The sequence below is a fragment of the Monomorium pharaonis genome, chromosome 1 (genome assembly GCF_013373865.1).
Source record: "Monomorium pharaonis isolate MP-MQ-018 chromosome 1, ASM1337386v2, whole genome shotgun sequence".
Taxonomy (NCBI): domain Eukaryota; kingdom Metazoa; phylum Arthropoda; class Insecta; order Hymenoptera; family Formicidae; genus Monomorium; species Monomorium pharaonis.
In genome coordinates this window covers 11,682,898-11,706,503 of record NC_050467.1, presented here as the reverse complement: position 1 = coordinate 11,706,503, position 23,606 = coordinate 11,682,898, and the positions used below count along the sequence as shown (strand labels likewise).

General features: G+C 33.0%; 2 protein-coding genes across 2 annotated transcripts in view; one reads left to right on the top strand and one right to left on the bottom strand.

Moving 5' to 3' along the window:
- LOC105831614 (Bardet-Biedl syndrome 5 protein homolog) overlaps positions 1-23,606 on the bottom strand; it is a 198,213-nt gene that overhangs the window by 62,955 nt on the left and 111,652 nt on the right. Inside the window, exons 4-5 of the mRNA XM_012671848.3 lie at positions 21,672-21,799; positions 21,464-21,599 (exon numbers count right to left, since the gene is read on the bottom strand). Of these exons, the coding sequence (XP_012527302.1) occupies positions 21,464-21,599; positions 21,672-21,799 (264 nt within the window). The remainder of the gene's footprint in view (positions 1-21,463; positions 21,600-21,671; positions 21,800-23,606) is intronic.
- Positions 3,166-5,786, top strand: LOC118648286. Its single transcript, XM_036294628.1, has 5 exons — positions 3,166-3,508; positions 3,588-3,868; positions 3,965-4,070; positions 4,261-4,481; positions 4,564-5,786. The coding sequence occupies exons 1-5, from the start codon at positions 3,295-3,297 to the stop codon at positions 4,624-4,626; spliced, it is 885 nt and encodes a 294-aa protein (XP_036150521.1). The 5' UTR covers positions 3,166-3,294; the 3' UTR covers positions 4,627-5,786.

The window sequence follows — 23,606 nt, the reverse complement described above, 5'->3', positions numbered from 1 at the left end:
AATTTTAATCGAACAAAAAGCAAAACATTCATCGATTCGCATAAAGTAAGTAAAATAATTATTTTACTTAAGTAACTCCTTTAACAAAGCAAACTACTTTGAAGTTAGATTGCCTTGGTACCCAGATAGCCAGTTTGGTATAATAAAGATATTAGCATCTTCCTATGCATTTATGTCGTCCGTTGTGCTGTTGTTTGCTAGCATTTGATGTCGGAAATAAAATTCTTTGCACGTTTCAAACATTATGCTAGTATTATTTAAGATCAGTGTCGAATGCTAGCAAATAACAGCACAAGGGACGACGTAAATGCATAGCAAGATGCTAACATCTTTATTAGCAACATGAGAACAATTTGTGCTCATACATACATTTGTGGCTATCTGGGATATTGCTTGTACAATAACATTTTTTGTTACATTACTTTATAAGTATAGTAATAATATATTTTTTGTTTTATTCACGGTAAATATCTCATATGTAACAAATATTAAGGTGCAGGGTACAGAAACGCATACAAGTGTGAACTTTGGTCCGACGTACGGCAGGTTGTTTTTGATTATTCGCCACGCGGTTAATGAAGTAGATTGCCACAACGGTCTGCATTAAATCTTGGTGAGAAATATACTTTTTTCTATTAATTTAATATTTTTAGCTCTACTTCATTGATACCTTTCAGATATTTATTGGTCGGAATAATTAATTTACTATATAAAATAAAAATGTTTATTTTTTTATGTATTATGGTATCATTCATAAATTAATAATCGTTTTTCAGAATCAACAGAATTATATTGATACCCAAACTATTTTGTTATTGTAAATATTATAATGAGTATTGCACGAAAAAGTAAACAGTCTTTATCAAAAAGGCACATTAGAGGTATTATTGCAGAAACAACAAATATAGAACTTGCAGGATGTTCACTTCCAGTTCAGACTATTACAAATAATTCTGATAATATAGATTTATTTGAAATACCAGATGTAACTGATGTAAATTACATAAAATTTCCATCGCAGAGTATAAATAGTACCATTGTTAATAAGAAAGATGAAACTTTACCTTTACATCATGAATTTGACAGTAAATCTGAAGAACAATATGAATCTAATGTTGAACAAGACAATAATGATAATAGTAGCGATAATGATAGTGACTGTAATTTATTTTATAATATGCCTACTTACAATCTGAGCAATGAAAAAAAAGATTTTTTTAATGCTTTAGCTACATGAGGTAGCTCTGTCATACAATGTTCCTCACAATGCAATTAATGCATTATTAAAAATATTGCCAATATATACAGATTATGATGGTCCATTTTACAAGCACGTACATTATTACAAACTCCTCGACAAACAAATATCATCAAAGTTTGTGAAGGAGAATATTTTTATTGGCCTATAGAAAATGCTATCACTAAAATGATAGCAAAAAATGATAATGTAACATCCATTAATCTTCTTATAAACATTGATGGACTTCCATTGACAAAATCCTCAAATGCTACATTATGGCTGATTTTGTGTTTAAGTACAAATGATAATGCAGTGTATCTTATTGGAGCTTATTTTGGTAATGCAAAACCTAGTGACTCTAATACTTTTCTACAAAGCTTAGTAAATAATTTTATTCACTTAATAAATGAAAGCTTTTGTACACGCGATAAAATAATAAAAATCAGTCTGTTTGGCTTAATTTGCGACGCTCCAGCCAAAGCGTTTGCTTTATGTATAAAGAATCACACCGGATTTCATAGTTGTACAAAATGTACAATTAAAAGGACATTTTCACATAATAGAGTTTGTTTTCCAAGTAGTAAAAATACATGTCATTTAAGAACGGATCAATTATTTCGTGCTAATGCTTATAAAAATTTTCAAACAAATTATTCTATTCTTAATAACATTCCCGGATTCTTACCAATATCTCATACTCCACTAGATTATATGCATCTTTTATGTTTGGGAGTTGTTAAGAAAATAATACTTCTTTGGATAAAAGGACCACTTTCCGTACGTTTAGGCTCAAGATTACTTACAAAAATATCATATTAATTTCACTTAAAAATTCTACGCCAAATAATTTTGTAAGAAAACCAAGATCTCTGCAAGATGTAAAAATGTGGAAAGCAGTGGAATTTTGAAATTTTTTGTTATATACAGGACCCATTGTTTTACGTCATGTATTACAAGAAGACATATACAATCACTTTATTACACTTCATGTAGCAATAACGATCCTTGCAAGTCCAAGTCTGTGTTTTGGTGAGCTCATTACTTATGCAGAAGCTTTGCTCGAGAATTTTGTCGTTTCATTTGAAATATTATACGGAAAACAATACATTTCACATAATGTTCATAATTTATTACATTTATGCTCAGATGTGAGAATCTTTGGTCCAGTAGATAATTTTAGCTCATTTCGATTTGAAAATTATATGACGACAATAAAGAAATTAATAAGAAAAAAGGATAAACCATTACAGCAACTGATTAGAAGATATCATAAAATTGAAAATATTTGCACTGCAATACCAAGATATAGTTCTGATCGGAAGTTATATATTTGCAAAGATATACATAATAATGGTCCCATTTTTGATATCAAAACAGATGAGATAAAATCGCAATATTTGCACTTGACATGCAAGCAATTTGAAATACATTGTACCAAAGCTAGTGACAACTGCTGCTTTTTAAAGTGGTGACTGTATAATAGTACTTAACATTATTGAAGTCAAAAATAGTGATATTTATTTAATAGGAAAAAAGCTTAAGAATTTATAAAACCTTTATACGTGTTACCGTGCAAGTCTAACGAATTTTCCAATACAGTAATGGCAATAAGCAATAATAAAACTTACGCTTACCCAATTTCAGAATTGAAATGTAAAACATGGAGAATGTCCTTTGGAAATGATTCTTCTGTATTTGCAGTTTTTCCTCTAATTCAGTCATAAAAATTTATTATTTGAATAATAAATTTTCTAAAATAATAAATTAAATAAAAATAAAATTAAATACAAATAAGTTAAATAAATAATAAAAATAATAAATTATAAAAATTAGTAAATAAAATAAAATAAAAATTAAATAAAAATAATAGGAATAATAAATTTTAAACAATAATAAATAAAATAATATAAAAGTCAAATAAAGATAATAAAAATAATAAATTAAAAAAATTTTTATTTTTTGTATTTATAATTAAATTTTGTGCATTCTACACATTTATCAATATTTACAATATATTTACAAGGTATCTGAGACGTTATTATTATCCAATTGTCATGGAAGCGATTAAGAAATTCATCGTAGCGGAATTTGCTGATGGTCTTCAAATCATACCTGCAAAATGGCTAAATACCTCGAGAAACAAATGTATCTGGCCCAGTCATTACAAAACAATGCGCCGTTTACATTCAGCGATAATTACAGAAGAGCTGCCTAAAGATGAAACTGACTGGGATGAATTACTCATAAAAAGAATCTTTGGAAGCGCAGGTAATACCCATAAAAGTTATCAATTATTGTACACAGATAAATAACAATAAATTACATTTATAATATATTATTTATTTAGACACTTATGAAAAAGCCATGGAGAAATTAACACTAGCGCAAGATACATCAAATGTAGATACTGGGTTGTCATCTGACGAATTAAAACAGCGCAACAAAAAAAGAAGGCGTGAGAAGGCTAAACGAAGATTGTCTTCATCGGAAGATGATTTACTTTGTTTTACTGAGAATAAAGAAAATTATCCACACGGGAATAAACAGCTACCACCATTTCCTGAATTGGACAAGTTTACACAGAAAAAACAAAAATCTTGGCCACAGCAAAATCTTGTTCATTATGAGGTAAATAATAATTAAACTAACTAGTTCTAATATATAATACTTTAAGTCTTTAAGAGATACTGCATTTTTATTTGTGAAAATAATATTTTTTTATAGGCCAACGCAAGCACAAGTGCACTAACTGAAGCAGAAAAGTGTACAAGTACTAAACAAATTAGTAACAACCAAGAGGAACGAACAAATGAAAATGCTGTGATTAATGGTAATTCTTCTAGAATAGATAATATCTATCTCTTATAAATGCAAAAAATAAAGGAATACTATTTATTTAAAATTCATATTTTTATCGTTTATCATATCATATCGGACCATGATATTTAAGACCGCAGTTTAATATTATCACATATTATTATTACAATAAATAATCTATTCTTACACAAATGTTTTTTTAGTTCTTTTAGAGTTTCAGAAACAAGTTGTGTCAAAATTAAATAAATTGATGTACAAGTTAGGTACAATAGAAAATCGCCTAGATGAATTAAAAGAACACAAATTGTCTGAAACTTATCAAACTGATTGTACTGAATTGGAATCTTGGCTCTCTATAAAAACTCTAGAAGAACTTACAGAATTCGAAGAAAAATTAAAAGAAACACATTTTAAAAATCAATTGGTAAGATGTACACATAATATTAAAACTTGCTGGTAATATTTATTTAATGTTTATATTATTTACGTTTGTTTTTCTTTTTTAGTTGAGACTAGTTGATAACTTAGTGTGGTTATATAATGACTTATACTCAACTATATATAGATAGTTGAATACCTAGTTGAATACCTTAAAACTCCTTGGAGGAACATCAACTCATGTAATGATAGGCAATATAATGAAAAAAATACTAACCAATGAATTGTCGGTTAAATTTAGTTGGGCCGGGATGAAGGGAAAACAAGCATTTAAGGACCAGAGTTTGATGAAAATTATTATGCGTACGTTTTCTATTTTTTATTAGATATTTTTATATAAAAAACGTTACCATTTTGTCTCTTTTCTCAATTTTGAAATATTTATTTACGTCGACAAATTATTTTTCAGAATCAGTTCGACTAGTACCGCAATACAGTCAAATATTGGACTCGGAATTAACAGAAATAATGGCAAAATGGCTGGCGCAAGCGGTTGCAAAGAGAAAGGTAAATATTATTTAAATAATTTTTATAAAAACTGCTTCATTCGAGACTGTATTAATTTATTTGATTGTTTTTTTTCCAGAAAACGTACTTCAATGGATCATTGAAACTGAAAAAGAAATATGCAGTTAGAATCCTGATTTTGTTTAAAACATTTACGTTTTTTCCTATAAATTTTATATACATGTAATATTTTATATCAAATTTTGGACATAATAAATTTAAAAAGAAAAAAAAATTTTAATATAATAGAAATATTATTTTTACTGTTTATTGCAAATACATTCCCCTGCAACATAAATGCAATATTGCAAAGCAATATTACCAAAAGCGGACATTTTTTCTTTGCCTCAATATTGCTGCAACGTTGCAGCTACATTGTGCAATCACTCTGCAATATTACAATATTGCGGTGCAATATTTCTGCAATCTTTCTGCGCTATATGGGAATGAGATCTTTACGAGTAAAGTCTTGGTATGATTTGAAAGTCAGATCTAATCTTTTTGAAGTTGGCTAGAAAGTTTTTTAACCCTCAAAGGAAGCTAGGGAGGTCTCCTAAATTGCAGAGTAATTGGGAGGGACCATATTCAGTTGTAAGGAAATTAAGTGAAGTAGTCTTTTGCATTCAGAAATCGCCTAGACATAGAAGAAAAGTTGTGCATGCGGATAGGTTAGCTCGTTACTTACAAGGGAACCTTGGGAACTTGAAAATTCAGATTTTAATGAAATTTGGCATAAATGTAGAGGGGGTAAATACACGAATTTATAAATTTTTAGTAGCTGCCCAAAAACGGTTTAAAGAGGTGAAACCACCCTTCAAAGATTGAGACATTTTTGCGTTTTCTCAATATATCTCGTAAACTAAACAAAATATAAAAAATTGTTTTATACAAAAGTTTTACAATAAAAGTACTTCTATCTAACTACAGTAATAAAATTAAAAAAAAAATTTAAAAAAATTTTTTTCAATTTTAAAAATTTTTTTTAAAATTTTATTAATATAATTAAATAGAGATATTTTTGCCATAAAACTTTTGTATAAAACATTTTTTGATATCTCCAATACTTTTCAAGATATATCGAAAAAAGCAAAAATCTGCTCTACATTAGGAGCAGTTTTATCCCTTAGATTGCTTTTGATTGGCACTTGAAAATTTTCTGTTCACCTAATTACATGTTTTTTTTCGTGAATAGGAAAAATGAATTGTGTATTTCCCATGGTCGGTCCATGGGGATATATGGGATCCATTAAAAAACCCACCGCTTGGACAAAAACACGAAGGGACAACATACTGTCACCGGAAACAACTAGGACTATTTCGGGGACCTAATTACATATGTGTTTCATCTAAAGTTATATAAAAAAAATATTTTTATTTAATCACGTTAATAAAATTTACAAGAAATAAACTTCTTTTTGGTACTTCCCATATAAAAGAATTTTTTGGGTGACACATGGAAAAATTTTCAGACACCGTCGGTTCCTGATAGGAGTATGATTTCCATTTTTAAAATGTGGTGTAATTATTTTTTTTAGGAATACCATAATTGTAAACATTACGAAATATAAAAATTGTATGTAAGTAACAAATTTTTTATTTAGATAATTACAATGTTTATTAGTAGCGTTTATAATAATTTAAATGTTTTTTTATACATTGTAGACAAACTCTATGTATAAATCGTAAGATGGAAGGACGGATAAAAAGAATTTTTCCAGAATATTATGCAATATATCTAAAGTTTTTTTTCGTGAATACAATACATCCTTCCCGAACATGCTGAAAGTACATCACCGCGGACATTTTAGGGATAGAACTCATACTCCTATCAGAAATCGACGGTGTCTGAAAATTTTTCCATGTGTCACCTAAAAAATTCCTTTATATGGAAAATACCAAAAAAATGTTTATTTCTTGTAAATTTTATTAACGTGATTAAATAAAAATGTATTTTTTATATAACTTTAGATGAAACACACATGTAGTTAAGTGCTCGAAATAGACCTAGTTGTTTACGGTGGCAATATGTTGTCCCTTTATGTTTGTGTTCATCCAAGCGGTGGGTTTTTTGATGGATCCCACATACCCCCATGGACCGACCATGGAAGATACATAATGCATTTTTCCCATTCACAAAAGAAAGTATGTAATTAGGTAAACAGATAAATTTATAAATTTTCAAGTTTCGATCAAAAGTGATCTAAAGGATGAAATTACTCCTGATATATAGAGCTGATTTTTGCTTTTTCCGATAATCTCGAAAAATATTGGATAGCAAAAAATATTTTATATAAAAGTTTTATGGCAAAAATATCTCTATCTAACTACATTAATAAAATTATGAAAAAAAAAAATTTTTTTTTTTTAATTAAAAAACAATTAAAAAAATTTTTTTTTAAGTTTTATTACTGTAGTTAGATAGAAGTACTTTTATTGTAAAACTTTTGTATAAAACATTTTTTTATATTTTGTTTAGTTTACGAGATATATCGAGAAAACGCAAAAATGTCAACCTTTGAATGATGGTTTCACCCCTTTAAACCGTTTTTGGGTCGCTACTAAAAATTTCTAAATTCATGTATTTATCCTCTACATTTATGCCAAGTTTCATTAAAATCTGAATTTTTGAGTTCGCAAGGTTCCCTTGTTAGAAAGATAAAAAAAAACAATAACTTGATGATCGGAGCCCGGCGAAAAGAGAGTTTTAATTTTATTGTTAAGGAAAAAAGTTGTTGCTTGTTTTATTTTGGTTTCAGGGAACTTGGCGATTTGTAACGATACGCAAGCTGGAGAAGGCGATCATATCCTGTTTGTTAGACAAGAAGAAAGAAAATAAAAAGGAATTTATTGAAGACTATCTCGCTCACGGTTTTTGACCGTGGTTTTCCATGAGACTAAGGGCAAATGCCGAGACAGGGACAAGGTTGTCTTTAAGGGCGCAAAGAAGTCCATGGGAAATTACCTCCCCCTTGTCCAAAGGTTCAAGAGAGAAGGGCGCAAGTATCGAAAGCGGAGGGAAACGCCGAAAAGAAGAGAAAAGTCGAGAAAAAAGTTCTTCGCCGCTCGGTAACTTGCAGCGTTGGCTCGGAGTAGAGCAGATGGCGCGGAGAAGCCAGGACCGACGAGTTTTCCTCCAGGAAACTTGCCTTTAGTTGTCGGGACGACAACTTTTGAAGAAGGGGAATAGTGTTGCGAGCGTAGTCTCGCGCGCGTTGTAAGCGCGAGCTTTAGTCTGCGCTCCGGAAAAATCAATAGTATCGATTGTCCGGGTCAGCTGTGTTCAGCGTTGACAGCGTCGTCAGGAAGTTATAAACAAATGAAATAACGTTTTGTTCTTGAGACGTCGTTTCGTGCGGACGTGCTCGGAATAATTGTATTCGTGTTCGGTGTTACCAATAAAGTTTTTTGTTCGCTAAAAGCGTATACTTATTTCGCCGCGCTCGCGTGTGGAAATGAGTGTGTCGTGGAAGTGTTGAGCGCAACATTATATAGAAATTTATGATGATGTTGATTTGGGAGACCTATGAAATTGTTCCTACTATTAATGACACATGTGGAGGGGCATGCAATATAAAGAGACTTCTGATATCGTTATCGCATTAATCGCTTGTTATAAGACAAACAACAAAATTTACTCGAAACAATGTACACGATGAATTTTTACGTTTCGACTAAATAGAATGAAGTGTGTGATAAATAAGTATTTATAATTATCAAATTCTTCTCTATGTTTGTTTGCATTTTTCTTAAAACTTATTGCTATAATACATTCTTTTTTACTTATTGTTATATTCTTATTCGAACTTGAAAATTGTGTTAAACACGTTTGTTATCAATTACATCAAAATACATATATTGTATCTGATAAATACAAGTAATTTGTCACTATTTTATCAAAATTATGTTACTAATAAATGCGACGTTGTAAAGATATTGCACGAAAAATATGACAAAACTTGTCTTGTAGATTGTGAACTATTGGCATGTTACGTTTGGCAGACTCCACGATTTCCCTTCGTCAGCGAAACAAATAATTTACAAAAGAAATTCCATTTCAACGGTCTCCGATAATTTTTTATGCGTCTAGGATTAGTCTATTAGAAACGTGATGACAAACATGGGTAGACGAAACGACCAAGTTGATAATTCCGACTCCTTTTGAATATTGAGTCAACAAATAATAAATTCTGAAGATAGAAATTCAAAAACAAACATGGGATCTAAGTAAAGTTTCACGTTTCCTCACAAAAATGAGCAATAAAGTATCTGAACATAAGCAAAAAATAAATAACCGTTTCCTCCATCTGCAAACCATACCGTAGCACGTCTAGCACGATCAAAAAAATTACTTATCTCTTAAACCCAAAGGGAAGATAACCTACGCGATAGGTCGGATCTCTTCAATAAAATTGAATGTGGGAGGAAACAGAGAAACTTTCGACTCAACGTATGATTGGTAAAAAAAAAAAGAAAACCTATTTCCCCAATAAGAAAACTTAGAATTCATTCACTACATAATCCTGAAAAAGAGTCCTACCAATTAGAATATTTGAACCACCCTACATCTAGATCCTCCCTCTGTAAGACTCTGTATATATAAAACCAAATCTTGAAGAGGAGTGCAGTACAGTTCAGAGTTTGCAGTTCGATTTGCAGTAACGAGAAAGAGAGCTAGTCAGTTAGTAATCATGTAGAATCAGTGCGCAAGTAAACTTTAGTGCCGTTCCATCCGGTCAAGAAAACCTTTCGATTCCGACGAATTTGTTTGAGAACCAGTAATGAGTAAGTCCCACTATCACAATTTCTTTCTTGTTTTTACGTTACTCATTTACTCTCTTCCGTTTTAATTCTTTAAAATACCCTTCTATTATTTATAAATAATTCCCTCACACTCATACGAACTTGAGGCTCCCGTGTGCGAATCTCAAGTTTCCGACACCATCTCACAGCCTTGAGAAACCCTCGTGTGATCCTCAAGATATCCCATCACCATCTCACAACCTTGAAAAACCCTCGTGTGATCCTCAAGATATCCCGTCATCATCTCACAATCTTGAGGAACCCTCATGTGATCCTCGAGACGTCCTCATTTTTATTCCTCGATTAGCTCCCCAAAATCTGAAGATATTCTACCCCCACGCTCTCCCGCGCTACTCTTTATCTTCTTACGATTTCAAGCATCTCTGTTTTCCCCATGTAACCATTTAATAAACCTTTTGTCTTCTTTTGTGTTTTTGAATTTCTTTGCTCCGCGTTCACCGTTAATACTATAGAATTAAAAAACGAAAATCTCTTTGTTTCCCTTTCTCCCCCCACCACACTTATTTAATATTTGTACAACTATATTCATACTCGCTATGCGTCTTAAATTCGATTATACCGTTATTACAAAATTGTCAAACCACGACTTCAGCGCTTATTTGTATTTTCTTTTTATTTTCATTTTTATTTGTTATTAGAATAAATACTTTTGTTAATTTTACGTAAACTTCGTCATTCATTTAAGTTTCAACGACCTCGCCCCTCCCGAACAAAGACTGCACCTAGTCCGATCCCGAGTTAAAGCTATTCAATTCGTTGACTCAAAACTTGGACCGACGGACGTACGACTCGAAACGGATTATAACGGGCCTATCGGCACGTTGACCTATATTTTTGAGTCATAAAAAGTGCGATCCGAGGCACCTACCCTCTCTTAGTCTTTGTGCCTATGGGAATTCTACACGTTTTGTTACGTTCTTCCCTGTTCTCCCTAAAATATCCTTCCTACCAAATAAAGAGTTAAATCCTATAAGGCTGGATGTAACAGGCATATGCATTGGATAATATGTTGTATAATGCTTTGCATGATAAACAAATTATATGTGATTATTTTAGTTTATTTTATTTCTTCTATGTTCCCTTAGCGGTAATATGACGTGTGCAGGACCGAATAGGAGGGTCGGATACATAAGTAAGATGCAATGGGTGGAAACACATATATGTCAATGGGTGACAGCGGATGAAAGAGAGAGCGAGTTAGAATGATAAGACTGCTGTATGAGCGTACGAGCGGGAGCGAAAGATAACATGTAAGTCAACGAAGATGACCACGTACGAACGAGTGTGAGAGAAATCATTAAAATCGCAATAAGTAAGAGGGAGAGCAGTGCGAGTACCGCGGCAATGGATGCAGCGGCGGGTAACGGGCGGTGGCGATGGGCGGTGGAACCCAGAGCGCGATTTTTCCTCTCCCGCTCAGGTGTTCCCTAGGAGCGGTCGCCGAAAATCTTGTGTCAGCAATTCTCCACGCCACGAGATCTCTTGAAGCCTATAACGTCATGCCCCTCCGCGCCTACGCGAGTACTCCTTTCCCGCAATCCGCTTCTCCTCTCGGAACTCGTTGGTTAGAATCGGCCTCTTGCACCTACTCTCGTCATATTACTAACAGGATCTTTTTTAATACAAGAATATGTCTCCTTATCCTCAAGTAAATCCTCTACCTTATTGATGTACAAGTTTTTATCAAAAGTGACCGTGATATTGCCTTTATCAGCCTTAGTTAATATCAAACTTAGATTTTTTTTCAAAAATTGTTTTGTGACATCAATTGTATTATGTGATTTTTTATGATCCATAATAACCTGTAGGAAATGTGATACTAAATTATTTATAACCGGAATCGAGTAATTTCTAATTGAATCCTGTGCTATATCAGGAAACCTTTTTATGTTACGTTCGATATTTTTGATAAACTAAAAAATAACCTTTCTTTTGTTCAATTCCAGAAGTTTTCTCTATGTTATAACAAATGTTAAACATTATTCGGAATAGAAATCAATGACAAATTGATGAACCATCTGCTTTTTAAAGAATAAAAAGAAGAAAGAGGCATATTATCTAAAAACAACGTAGGATTGATAGTAATAGGTTCCATGTTGACTTGTGAAAGGGAGAGGGAAAAGGAAAACACCTCTTTTTGAAATTAACATTTTTATTCTCCTCTTGAGGAAAGAGCTGAGTCGTGAAATTACCTTATTGCCTGAGAAATGAAAAAAAGTGATAGAAAATGGAGAAAATTATTTTAATTAAGGTATTCATTTTCTCTTTAAAACAAATCAATTTTGAAGATAAAAAAACAGCAGGAATTAAGTTTACCACTTAATAATTGAAAAAGAAAACCTCAATGCACGAACATATAATTTCCAACGCATTGAGATTTTTTAAATTGATTCCTTCCCTATAGTTGATATTCAACAACTTCAACTGTACACATGCGCTACGTATTAAATAAAAACAGCAAGAAGTTAATACGCTGATCATATTGATCATATTGATGGTTCAGAAATTACGAATTTCAAATCGCGAAAGAAAATGCAAAGATAGTCTTCTGATCAAAGTTTGACTGCAATCAAGACACTCAAATGCTACTTTAAGTACTTTGTTCACGCATTGTTGATAAGACAAAAGAAGAACTTGAAGTCATAGGCCATATACATGTGGGTGCAGAGTAGGAAAAAAAGTTGTAGGCTGTTGTTTTCATATAACAACGGTATTATGTTATTTCGGTTATGCTCGTTACCAGAATGAAATCCCATTACCTGGTAGTCATGTTGTTGGATATTTTGATGAAAATTCATTAACCATTATATGACGATTTCACAGATAATGAATAAAGTCTAAATATAAACTTTTATTAATTAATTACAAAACATTATCTTGCCTTAAGTGATTGGATTTCTTCACATCTTGCCTTTAAAGATCGGATTGTGATGATTCTTGGATGACCTCCTTTTGGACACGGTTCGATTGGACACGCACGATTGAACACGCACGATTGGACGCGGTACAATTGGACATCGCACGATTAGACACCGCACGATTGGACACCACACGATTGGACACCGCATGATTGGACACTGCACAATCTTCTAGTGAAAAACATTAATATACACTGGCGCAAAAAAAACGAGACAAAAATTTTGACCGTTTTTTAGGCAATCTTCAAAGTAATGCAACTTTGCGAAAAATTATCCAAATTACACGTACTTTTTTTTAATTAAAGGGCAAAAACTCTACTTTGAGAATCGCTAGGCGAAAGTTTGATTTGTTAAATGCGAACCTTTTGTATCGCATGAAAACCAAACATGTTTTTTTTAATTGAAAGAAGTAAAAGTTTGTTATCGTTTCACAAGTTTCTCGTTAAAATCTGGCTAATATTAATCCAGATTCTTAAAGTTCATTCTTTTCTAAGCAATTTAAAAAAAATACATGTCGATACGATGTTTTTTGTTGATTGCACACGATTTTATTTCAAAAAATCAGTCTTTTCAGGGCCACATGATGTACAAAATCCGACTGTCATTTTCCACGTGGTGCACATCGGTTCACTTTGATGACGGCGCTATAATTTAGTTAAACACAAATAAAATCAATGTGCAATATCATATTGATACTCAAAATTCATAATATTAAAAAAATACCGTATTTATTCGCTAAAATGCCCTAAAATACAGTGCAAATTTCAAACTCGTGTACAATTAACAAAAAACATCATATCGACATATATATATTTTTTAAATTGCTTAGAAAAGAATGAACTTTAAGAATCTGGATTAATATTAGCCAGATTTTAACGAGAAACTTGTGAAAAATAATAGCAAACTTTTACTTTTTTTATGAAAAAAAATATGTTTGGTTTTCATGCGATACAAAAGATTCGCACTTAACAAATCAAACTTTCGCCTAGGAATTTTCAAAGTAGAGTCTTTGCCCTTTAATTTAAAAAAAAGTACGTGTAATTTGGATGATTTTTCGCAAAGTTGCATCACTTTGAAGATTGCCTAAAAATCGGTCAAAATTTTTGTCTCGTTTTTTTTTTGCGCCAGTGTATTATATGACAAATTATCTAACCTTAGAAACATTTGGCAAAAAAAGTGTCGCTCTGCTAGAAAAAAAACTGAATTTCAAACTTCTATATACGTATTTTTACGAACATTTCGTTTTGTGTGGAAAGTCGCAAACCTATGTGGTGCAGAGAATGCTTCGTGCGCACGCACAAACGCACGCACGCACGCACACACACACACACACACACACACACACACACACACACACACACACACACACGGGGGAGGGTGCAAGAGGGATCTTCGGCTCCCCCCCGCATCAACCCCGTCCAAGTCGCTAACCCATGTAAATTGTATTGGAAAGCTGCAAACACATGGAAATGTGTGTGTATGTGTGTGTCCAATCGTGCGGTGTCCAATAGTGCGGTGTCCAATAATGCAATGTCCAATCGTACGATGTCCAATCGTACGGTGTCCAATCGTGTGGTGTTCAATTGCGCCGTGTTCAATTGTGCGTGTCCAATTAAGCCGTGTTCAATTGTTACGTATCCAAACAGGATACTCTCATGATTCTTGCATTGACAAAGAATTGTGTCAATCCTTGCTATGATTGGCCTAATTGAGACAGATCTTGCTTTGACTGGCTAAATCTGTTCGCATCTTGCCTTTAGTGACCGGATTGTGGTGATTCTTGCTTTCATGGACAAACTTAGACTAGTTTGGATCTTTTCACATTTTTTGAAAATCTAACTTCCGATTCGTAATCAGCAATCTTAAACATTACCAAATGCGAAAACTTGTAACTTTAAACGTTAAGAAGTCATTCGAAGTGGTTTTTTAAAATGGGACACAAGAACTATATATTATGGACATCATTGTATATACCGTTTTTACATTCTAATGTTCAAATACTTGTGGTTAGTAGCTTTTCAATATAAAATATTATAGAAAACTTTTCCAAAACATCGAATTTATGAAAAAAATGTAAGCACGCTATATTGCTATCCGATTTTCGAAAAAAGCCAAGCAAAATCCTGAAGAGTTTTATTTTCCCTGTACTTCTGGGCTGTGAGACAGTTTTTTTCCTTTCAAGTGAGACCCAAACAATTTTTTGCTATTATCGTACCAGAAAAGTTTTGGAACGGGGCTAAAAATTGGGCTTTTTTAACATTCTCTTTCCACTAAACTTTAAATAATCATAACTTCGCAAAAACTTATCATACCTAAAAGTTTTTTTTACTTTAAAAGTTGAAGTCTCTACTTTAAGGAGCATTTGTCAAATTTTGATTCCCTTTTTTTCTTTTTCAGCATCTCTTCAAAATTAAGAACGTGTCTTCAAAAATTGTCGTACTTTGACGCGCTACACGAGGTGCAATGAATTTTTTGCGTAAACTTTATAAAAATTATAGTAAAATATGAACTTTTTCTTACAAATTAAAAAAATTGGAGTTTGTATGATTTTTGGGGCGGGGTTATGACATAGGTGATTTTGATGTCATAACTTTACCAAAAAAATCGTACAGACTTTTTTTTAATTTGTAGGGAAAAGATTATGTTTTACGATAATTCTTATAAAGTTATAAATTTACAAAAAGAATTCAATGGACCCCGTGGAGCACGTCAAAATATGAAAATTTTTGAAGACAAAACGCGTTCTTACTTTTAGAGAAATGCCAAAAACGGAAAAGAAGAGAATTAACATCTGACGAATGCTCTCTAAAGTAGAGACTTCAAACTTTAAAATAAAAAAGAAAACTTTTAAATGCGATAAGTTTTCGCGAAGTTACGATTATGTAAAGTTAAGTGTGTAATTTTGGTATAAAATTTTGTTGCGCTAATTTTGTGGTTTAGTGCATAAACAAACCAGTTTGAGAAAGCTACAAATATGTAAAATGATAATATTATCAATAATGTATTTATTATTGTTTAAACTTTACACTATGCAATTTACAATAGAAAATCAGTAAATATAATTCTTATTTTTGATAAATTAGTTTTAATAGATTTTATATAGAAAAGAGCATAAATAAACTATGGGTTTAATTTTCTAACTAGCTTTTTCGCCCGCGCTTCGCGCGGCTCGAAAGCTCTTACTTCATGCACACACATATATAAGTACCGCATCTGTTTGTGGTACTTATATAACACTGAAATGTAAGCTTAATCATTTCTATGTTCATCCATTTGCTTTTGGTATTCAAATTTTATATTTTTTGATCAAAAATGCACGCCCGTGTGAGTCGTTCACGGAAATACAAACTAACAAACATGCGTACTTATCGTATAATACAAAATCATTAGTGGTGCCATTTATATTAGTACATCATGCCGTACTCAAGCATGATCTTGTCCTATACATGTTTTTACCAAACTTTTTATAATGAAGATCATGTTATATAACCCCCTCTACAATGAAAATCTGATTCAATGGAACCATATACAGGTTGTTTCATTTAAGAACCTACATTTCTTAAAGTTACGCCAATCATTTATGAAACACTCTGTATATTGAAAATCCAAGCCCATGGCAACCATCCTCGATTATTTCGGAATAAAATGAAACCATTTGCATATCATATAATACACAGTTATTTGTGGTGCCGTTTACAACGGGTGCCGTACTCAAGCGTGTTCTTATCCAATACATGTTTTTACAAAACTTTTCATAATGAAGATCATGTTATAAAACTCTTTCTTTATAATAAAAATTTGAATCAATTTATCCATTTACCGGTTGTTTCTTTTAAGGTCCTACATTTCTTAAAGTTACGCTATTCATTTATAAAACACCCTCCTGTGTATGGAAAATTCAAATCCATAGCTACTGTGGCGGAACTTCGCTCGTTCCGGCGTGTTCGTTCTCTTGTCGCTTGGGATAGGTCTTTCGCCAGTGAACTAGGCGAAACAAAATACATATTTTATCTTTAATATACACTATGTACATATATACAATATTATGTTTTCGTATATTCAAGTGGCCCTGACAAGGGCTCTAGGCCTTAGGCCTCTACCGTATTGGCGGTTTGGTTATCGTAACCCGGTACGCTGGCTCCTCGTTGTTGTTGCAGTCGGTCTTGTTCTTGAACGGCGTAGCTGCAGTCTCTTCTCCAATCTCGACACGATGTCTTTTTGCCCTGGATGGTCTCTCCTTAGATGGTCTCCGTAGTTTGGCTTTCTTCCGTTTGGATTTGCCGACCCGACTACGATTGGTCTGCGTTCCACACGTGGTGGTGGCTCCAAGGGCCGTCTATGTCGCTTGATCTCTCTTGCAGCAGTCTGTGGTGTCCGTCTGCGTGGCGATGCTGCAGCTGTCCCTGGCGAGGTTCTCCAGTAGGTCCGGCAGCTGGTACCGTGGGGAGGTGTACCTCCAGATTCTCTGATCTCCTTCGGGCAGCAATACACGAGGTGGCCGCGTGTTCCGGACCGGTGACAATGTGAGCGCCCGGAGTCTCCAGTGCAGCGTCTTGGCTTCCTTCAGAGTAGTCGCCGTGGTATCTGAACTGGCGGTAAAGCGTAGTGCTTTCCGCTCTTAAAATGACTGTCTGCTTCAGAGCGCAAAGAGTGACTTTACGGTTCTCCTTTCCGCTGCTCCTTATAAAGGCTGGTAACTGTCACTTTACTGAGTAAGGAGGGCCTCTAGTGGTGAACGCGCGTAACGCGTTTTTTGGAAAGTAGGATCTCGAATTCCTTACTGTGCCTCTGTGGCAACCTACTGTCAAGAGGCGCGTGGTCCTGTTTCGCTAATAACGTATTGTGGTGGCGTACTGTCAGGGGCGTTTAGCCCTGACTCGCCACAACTACCATCTTCAAAAAATTTGGAATTAAATGAGATCATTTGCAAGTGGTTCGGGCCACAAATGACGGTGTAGTTCGCGGTCATACAGATAAACGCATGTTCGTTACTAATTTTTATTTAAAAAATTTTGGAAAAACCCTGTTTATGTTAAAAACAAACCCCTAATTTTAATCCAAAATTTAAAACAAAATGAGACAAATTGCATGAGGATCGGACATCAAATAATGAAAATTATCGCGGACATACAGACATGCAGACAACTGAACTTATATACATAAATTTTTGTAAAACCCTCTTATGTAAATAACACCTTTTTACATTAATTATTTATTTATTCATTTCCATATACAGGTTTTTTCATAAATGTTTGCGTAACTTTAAAAAATGTAAGTCCTTAAATAAAACACTTTGTATAGGGAAAATCCAATCCATGGCAGCCTTACTCGTTAAGTTTGGAATAAAATGAGACCATTTGCAAGAGATTTAGGCTACAAATCGGATCACATATGTCCAAGTAATTCGCGGGAATACAGACTTGAGTCATTTAAACGTATATATTTTTGTCTATCATTTTTGCGACGCCCTGTATTTGTAAAATACGAACCCATATTAGTCATTCCCGGTACAAATGCTAAATTTTGAGACAAATTGCAAGAGGATCGGCCCTCAAATGACGATGTAAATCGCGGGCAAACAGACTTCAGTCATTTATACGCATATTAAAACCTATAACTTTTAAAACGCCCTGTTTTTAAAAAATCTGAGTCCATAGAAGCCATCCTCGAAAAAAATGCTAAATTCTGAGACCAGTTACAAGAGGATCGGATCACAAATGACAGAGGAGTTTACTGGAATACAGACTTTAGTCATAAAAACGTATATTTTTGCCCATCATTTTTTAAACAATCTGTTTTTGAAAAATCAGACCCCATGGTAGCACTCTCCGGAAAATTTGTTAAATTTTGACACCAGTGGCGTTAAGATCGGACCACAAATGACGAAGCAGTCCGAGGAGTTACGGACATACATACATCGCGACTTATATATATAGATTATCTTAGCAAATCATGTTTTTACTGGTACTCACATGATGCAATGGAGTGACTCCCAGATGCGCACAGTAATAAATGGACACAGACCAAATGCGCACAGACCAAACAGACGCAATGCGAAACGGACACAGACAAAATGCGCACAGACCAAACGGACACAGTAACCATCGGACACAGACCAAATGCGCACGGACCAAATGCGCACAGTCCGAAACGGACACAGTCGCAAACCCATGTGGTGCAGAGAATGCTTTGCACGCGCGCGCGCGCGCGCACACACACACACACACACACACACACACACACACACACACACACAAACACGGAGGTGCAAGGGGGCTTCGCCCCCCCTCCCGCACCCATCCCGTCGGTAGGGATGCCCTGAAAAGTTGCAACCCATGTGATAAGTTTGTGCGCATTTAGTCCGTGCAAATGTGTTCCGTGCGCATTTGGTCCGTGTTCATTTGGTCTGTGTCCGTCTGTTATCGTGTCCGTTTGTTACTATGTCCGTTTGTTACTGTGTCCTTTTATTACTGTATCCGTTTATTACTGTGTCCGTTTGTTACTGTGTCCGTTTGGTCTGTGCGCATTTGGTCTGTGTGCATTTGGTCTGTGTCCCTTTCGCACTGTGTCCGTTTATAACTGTGCGCATCTGGGACGCTCCCGTGTAATATTACATGCTGTAGAAAAAAAATGGAAAAAAGTAGATTTTTTCAGTACTTCTAAAAGAAATTGCAATTTTTGTAAAATATATGTGAGAAACTTATAAAAAATCTTCAAAATTATAGATACATTTAAATTACACAGGCACACAAAAACAGTGGTTGGTTCGGCGGATTAGACTAGTCAATCTTTATGTATTTTGATCCGCTAAATCCGAATCCAAGGTCAAAATTGCAAAGTTAGCTCGTATTTCCTAACCTCAAAAAAATTTTTTTTTTTATGTTGGTCCAGCAGACCAGACTACCCACACAACACATAGACACGATCACAACATAAATCGGATATCCGAAACGGGCCCAAAGGACATTCGATAGATATCCCGTGTACATCCTGTGGATGTACAAAGCATGTTCTATATCCCGCCAAGCAACATTCCAAGGACATCTTTAGAATGTCTTCACTGGACGTAAAATGGTCATTATTTGGACATATATAATTTTGCTTAAAATACATTAAAACAACTAAATAACGTTCCAATAATGCTCATTAAAAACTATTAAAATTGGCTTGATTCGTAAATAAAATGTCGAAATATGTTAACATTAGACAATTTTTTATATGTTGATAGTCAAAGCTTTCTACGATGAAGTTTTTATCGTATAGATGTGAAATTTGAACTATAACTTTGAAACTTTGCTAAAAATATAGTAACGTCTTAATTATTTTTTTTTCCATATCCTATTCTTGAGATTATAAAAAAGTTAACACAAGGAAAAATTATTTAGCTAAACTTTTGTTTTTAATTTCTTTCAAATTTTAATTTTTTATATGAGAGCCTAATTAGCTTGTTTCAATGTATAATATTATTTCAAAATAAAAGAAAAATAAAATATTTGTACATTTGTTATTGATTAATTAAACAATTCCAATTAGTATTTTACTAGTTTTAAATAACTAAATATTTTAATTAATTATATGAATGTATAAAATTAATTTAAAAAAAATTATTCAAAATATATGTTAATATTATGTTAAGTAACGTTTCAATAATTTTCTTACGATAATTTTTATATTGTTTAAAACACGTTATTTGTATTGGGCTATGTTCAATTTTTATTTAATAGATTATTTAATAGATTTTATTTAATAGATTTATCACGCATGACTGGCTACTTGCGAAAAAACCTCTCATCACGCGGCTGCACATGCTGAGCAACGAAAGTGATAATCACGCAAATAAAATAACAATAAATAATATTAATATAAACTTTACCGCTTGATCAACATTATTTAATTTTGGAAAAGGCGTACTTTTTTGAAAAGCCTTTCACGAAACTTTACGGCTATTATATGGATCGATCAACACGTAGTTACAAAACTTGAGGTTATGTTCTAGATTAAATTATCGTCGTCCAATAATACTTACTTTCGTACTGGCGTCGAGAGTAGGAAAGGCTGCTCGTTTTAGTAATGTGAGCACTCTATAGTTGAATGTTTATTTTAAATATTCGTTTTATGTCCATTTGTACCAATGCAGATTAATTTTAATCTCGGTTGAACTTACTTTTTTTGCTTTTGTTTTTATTTAACATTTTTTAATCCAATGTTTGAGAGTGCACACTCAATATTAAGTGTATACCTTCAACCGAAAGATGTTGAGTGTACATATATTTTCAAATATTCAATATTTAAATTCAAACTTTGGTATGAACACTCAATCATTGGGTGTACACACTCAATGTTCGAGTATAAAAACTCAATCTTTAGTGCAAATACTCAAGATTTGAGCGTATACACCTAAATTTGGGAGTAAACTCCCAAAATCGAGTATTAACACTCAATTTTGAGTGTAAACTTTCAAAATTAGAGTGTTTTTTCCGTAAGGGCGGACCAACATTTAAAAAAAATTTTTTTTGAGGTTAGGAAAAAATAAACCAATTCAACAATTTTGACCTTAGATTTGGATTTAGCGGATCAAAATACATAAGGATAGACTAGTCTAGAACGTCGGACCAACCACTTTTTTTGTGTGCCTGTGTTATTAAAAATTTCGAAATTCTAAAAAATTTTACTAGGCTTTCTTAAATGGTTTTCTTAAAACTTAAAACTATTTGGTAAAAACCTGCTCAATAGATAAATTCCAAACATCCTGCACAAAGGAGTGCACCTTTTCTTGAGGTAATAAGATCAATCGATTTTCACGTATAATACCACTCCTTAGTTTAATTTCTCTGTAGATCTTCGACGACATATAAGCTCTGTAACAAACACTTTGCTGAAATGATTACCATTATTAACAATTATATAATCATCAAAGTTATAATTATCACCTGTAAACACCTATGACCGAAGTATAATGTCTTGTACTTTTAACGTCGTGATTCATAAATATAAATTCATATCGACAATTATGAAACGATGTCAATATGTGAAGAGCTTGTACGTAGGCACCATGAATCTAAAAAGACGTTAATTGATGAATTTTCATAAATAAAATTAAGTAATATTCTTTATTAACTAAATTAAGTTAATGTTAATATTTAATAAAATTTACATTAAAATATAGGGGAAAGGCAGGCAAAGTGGCCATGACAGACAAAGCGGCCACAGGGGTTATGAAGGCCGTAAGATTTTGCCATTGCCCTAAGAACACCTGAACTTGTTCTATTCAACGTTCTCAGTCACGTTGAAAAGCCCGAACCAGTTAATGTGTCATCTCTTGAAGTTATTATAATTTTTGTAGTTTTTAATCATCCTGATATAAAATAAGTGCTCAATTTTTGCATTTATTACTATTAAATCAAGTAACTTACTGTTTTTCAACAAAACTGTTTTAAAAGAGTGGATTTTGGTTACAAAATCCCGCTTTGACAATTACATAATTCCGGTAGTTTATTAAAATAGAACAACTTTTGTGTAATTGTCAATTCGAGCAAAGTGGCCAGACTGGTGATGGCTGTTGGCCATTTTGCCCGCCGAGCATCAACTCTTTTTTCTTTTGTATTATTACCATACCCAATACAAAAAACTTTGAATAGTTTTATTATTAACAGGCTATCTTAATTAACATTTTAAACTTTTCAACTTTTCTATAACGTCTTACAATGAATCATTTTTTCCAAGTTATTGTGATAATTGTTCTGAATTTATGTAACTTTTATACAAATAAATACATTATTCTATTAGTTTAAATCATTTTTTATCAGTCATTTTTTATTTTAAAGCTGCGATCGGGCAAAGTGGCCACTTGGGCACTTTTTGAAAAATGCAATATTTTAACTCAATCCTAAAATGATTAAAAAATTCTGTTATGTACTAGGATAGTTAAAGTATATAATCACCAATTTTGGTGCCTTTATGGCAATTGCAAGTCAGCTTAAAAAATCAGCAAACCTTAGCCTGGCCACTTTGCCCGCCTCTCCCCTACATTAAAAGTTACATTAAAAAAAACTAACAATGAGTTAAAAGTCATAATAAGATTAAATTTTCTTAAATTAAATTAAGAATTAATTTCAGAAGGTGTTATATATGGGACGTTCCACGTCAACTGGAACATATACATATCTACCTAAATATAACATAACATCCAGAGACATGTGATGGCCCAAGAAATTTGTCTTCTCAAATACTTACAAAAACTATCTGGCACTTTGCAGAAAACAAGATGGCGACAATATGGCTCCAAACTTACAGAAAATCCCACAAATTTTTCGAAAATCCCTTGTTAGTAACTATTGAAGATCGAATCAAGTTTAAAATTATCTTACTAAGAATAATCAAGGTCGCAGAAATCAGATCACCGAAATTCAAAATGACGGATTCAATGTGGCGCTCGAAATTGTCAAGAATTGGATGAAATCCTCTTCACTCCTTTAATATAAACTTTATTATAATAAAATCGATCTTAAAATATACCTCATTGGGGGTTTTTGGGTCAGAGATAATGAATCTGAAGTTAGATTATCAAAATTGACAATGATGGATTTAATATTCCTTACGGAAAAAACACTACAAATAACACAAAAAAAAAACTCAAGTTGAGTATAATTTGGGACAAGGGATAAACACTCAATTCAGTGTAAACGCTCATCTTGAGTGTTCGCTCTTTAATTTACTTTAATTAGAGTGTTACTTTCAACTTGGATGGTCGCCATCTAATTAAGTGTTAATCCTAAATTTAAGAATAACACTAAAATTAACACTCAATTAGATGGCAAACATCCAAGTGAAAGTGAAAACACTCTAATTGAATGTTTATTTTTGTT

What these genes read in the sequence shown, in the direction of transcription:
- LOC118648286 (XM_036294628.1), top strand. Translation starts at nt 3,295, where the DNA reads ATGGAAGCGATTAAGAAATTCATCGTAGCGGAATTTGCTGATGGTCTT. An exon ending in AAGAATCTTTGGAAGCGCAG is followed by an intron (nt 3,509 to 3,587) that starts GTAATACCCATA and finishes TTATTTATTTAG; the next exon opens with ACACTTATGAAAAAGCCATG. An exon ending in TGAAAATGCTGTGATTAATG is followed by an intron (nt 4,071 to 4,260) that starts GTAATTCTTCTA and finishes ATGTTTTTTTAG; the next exon opens with TTCTTTTAGAGTTTCAGAAA.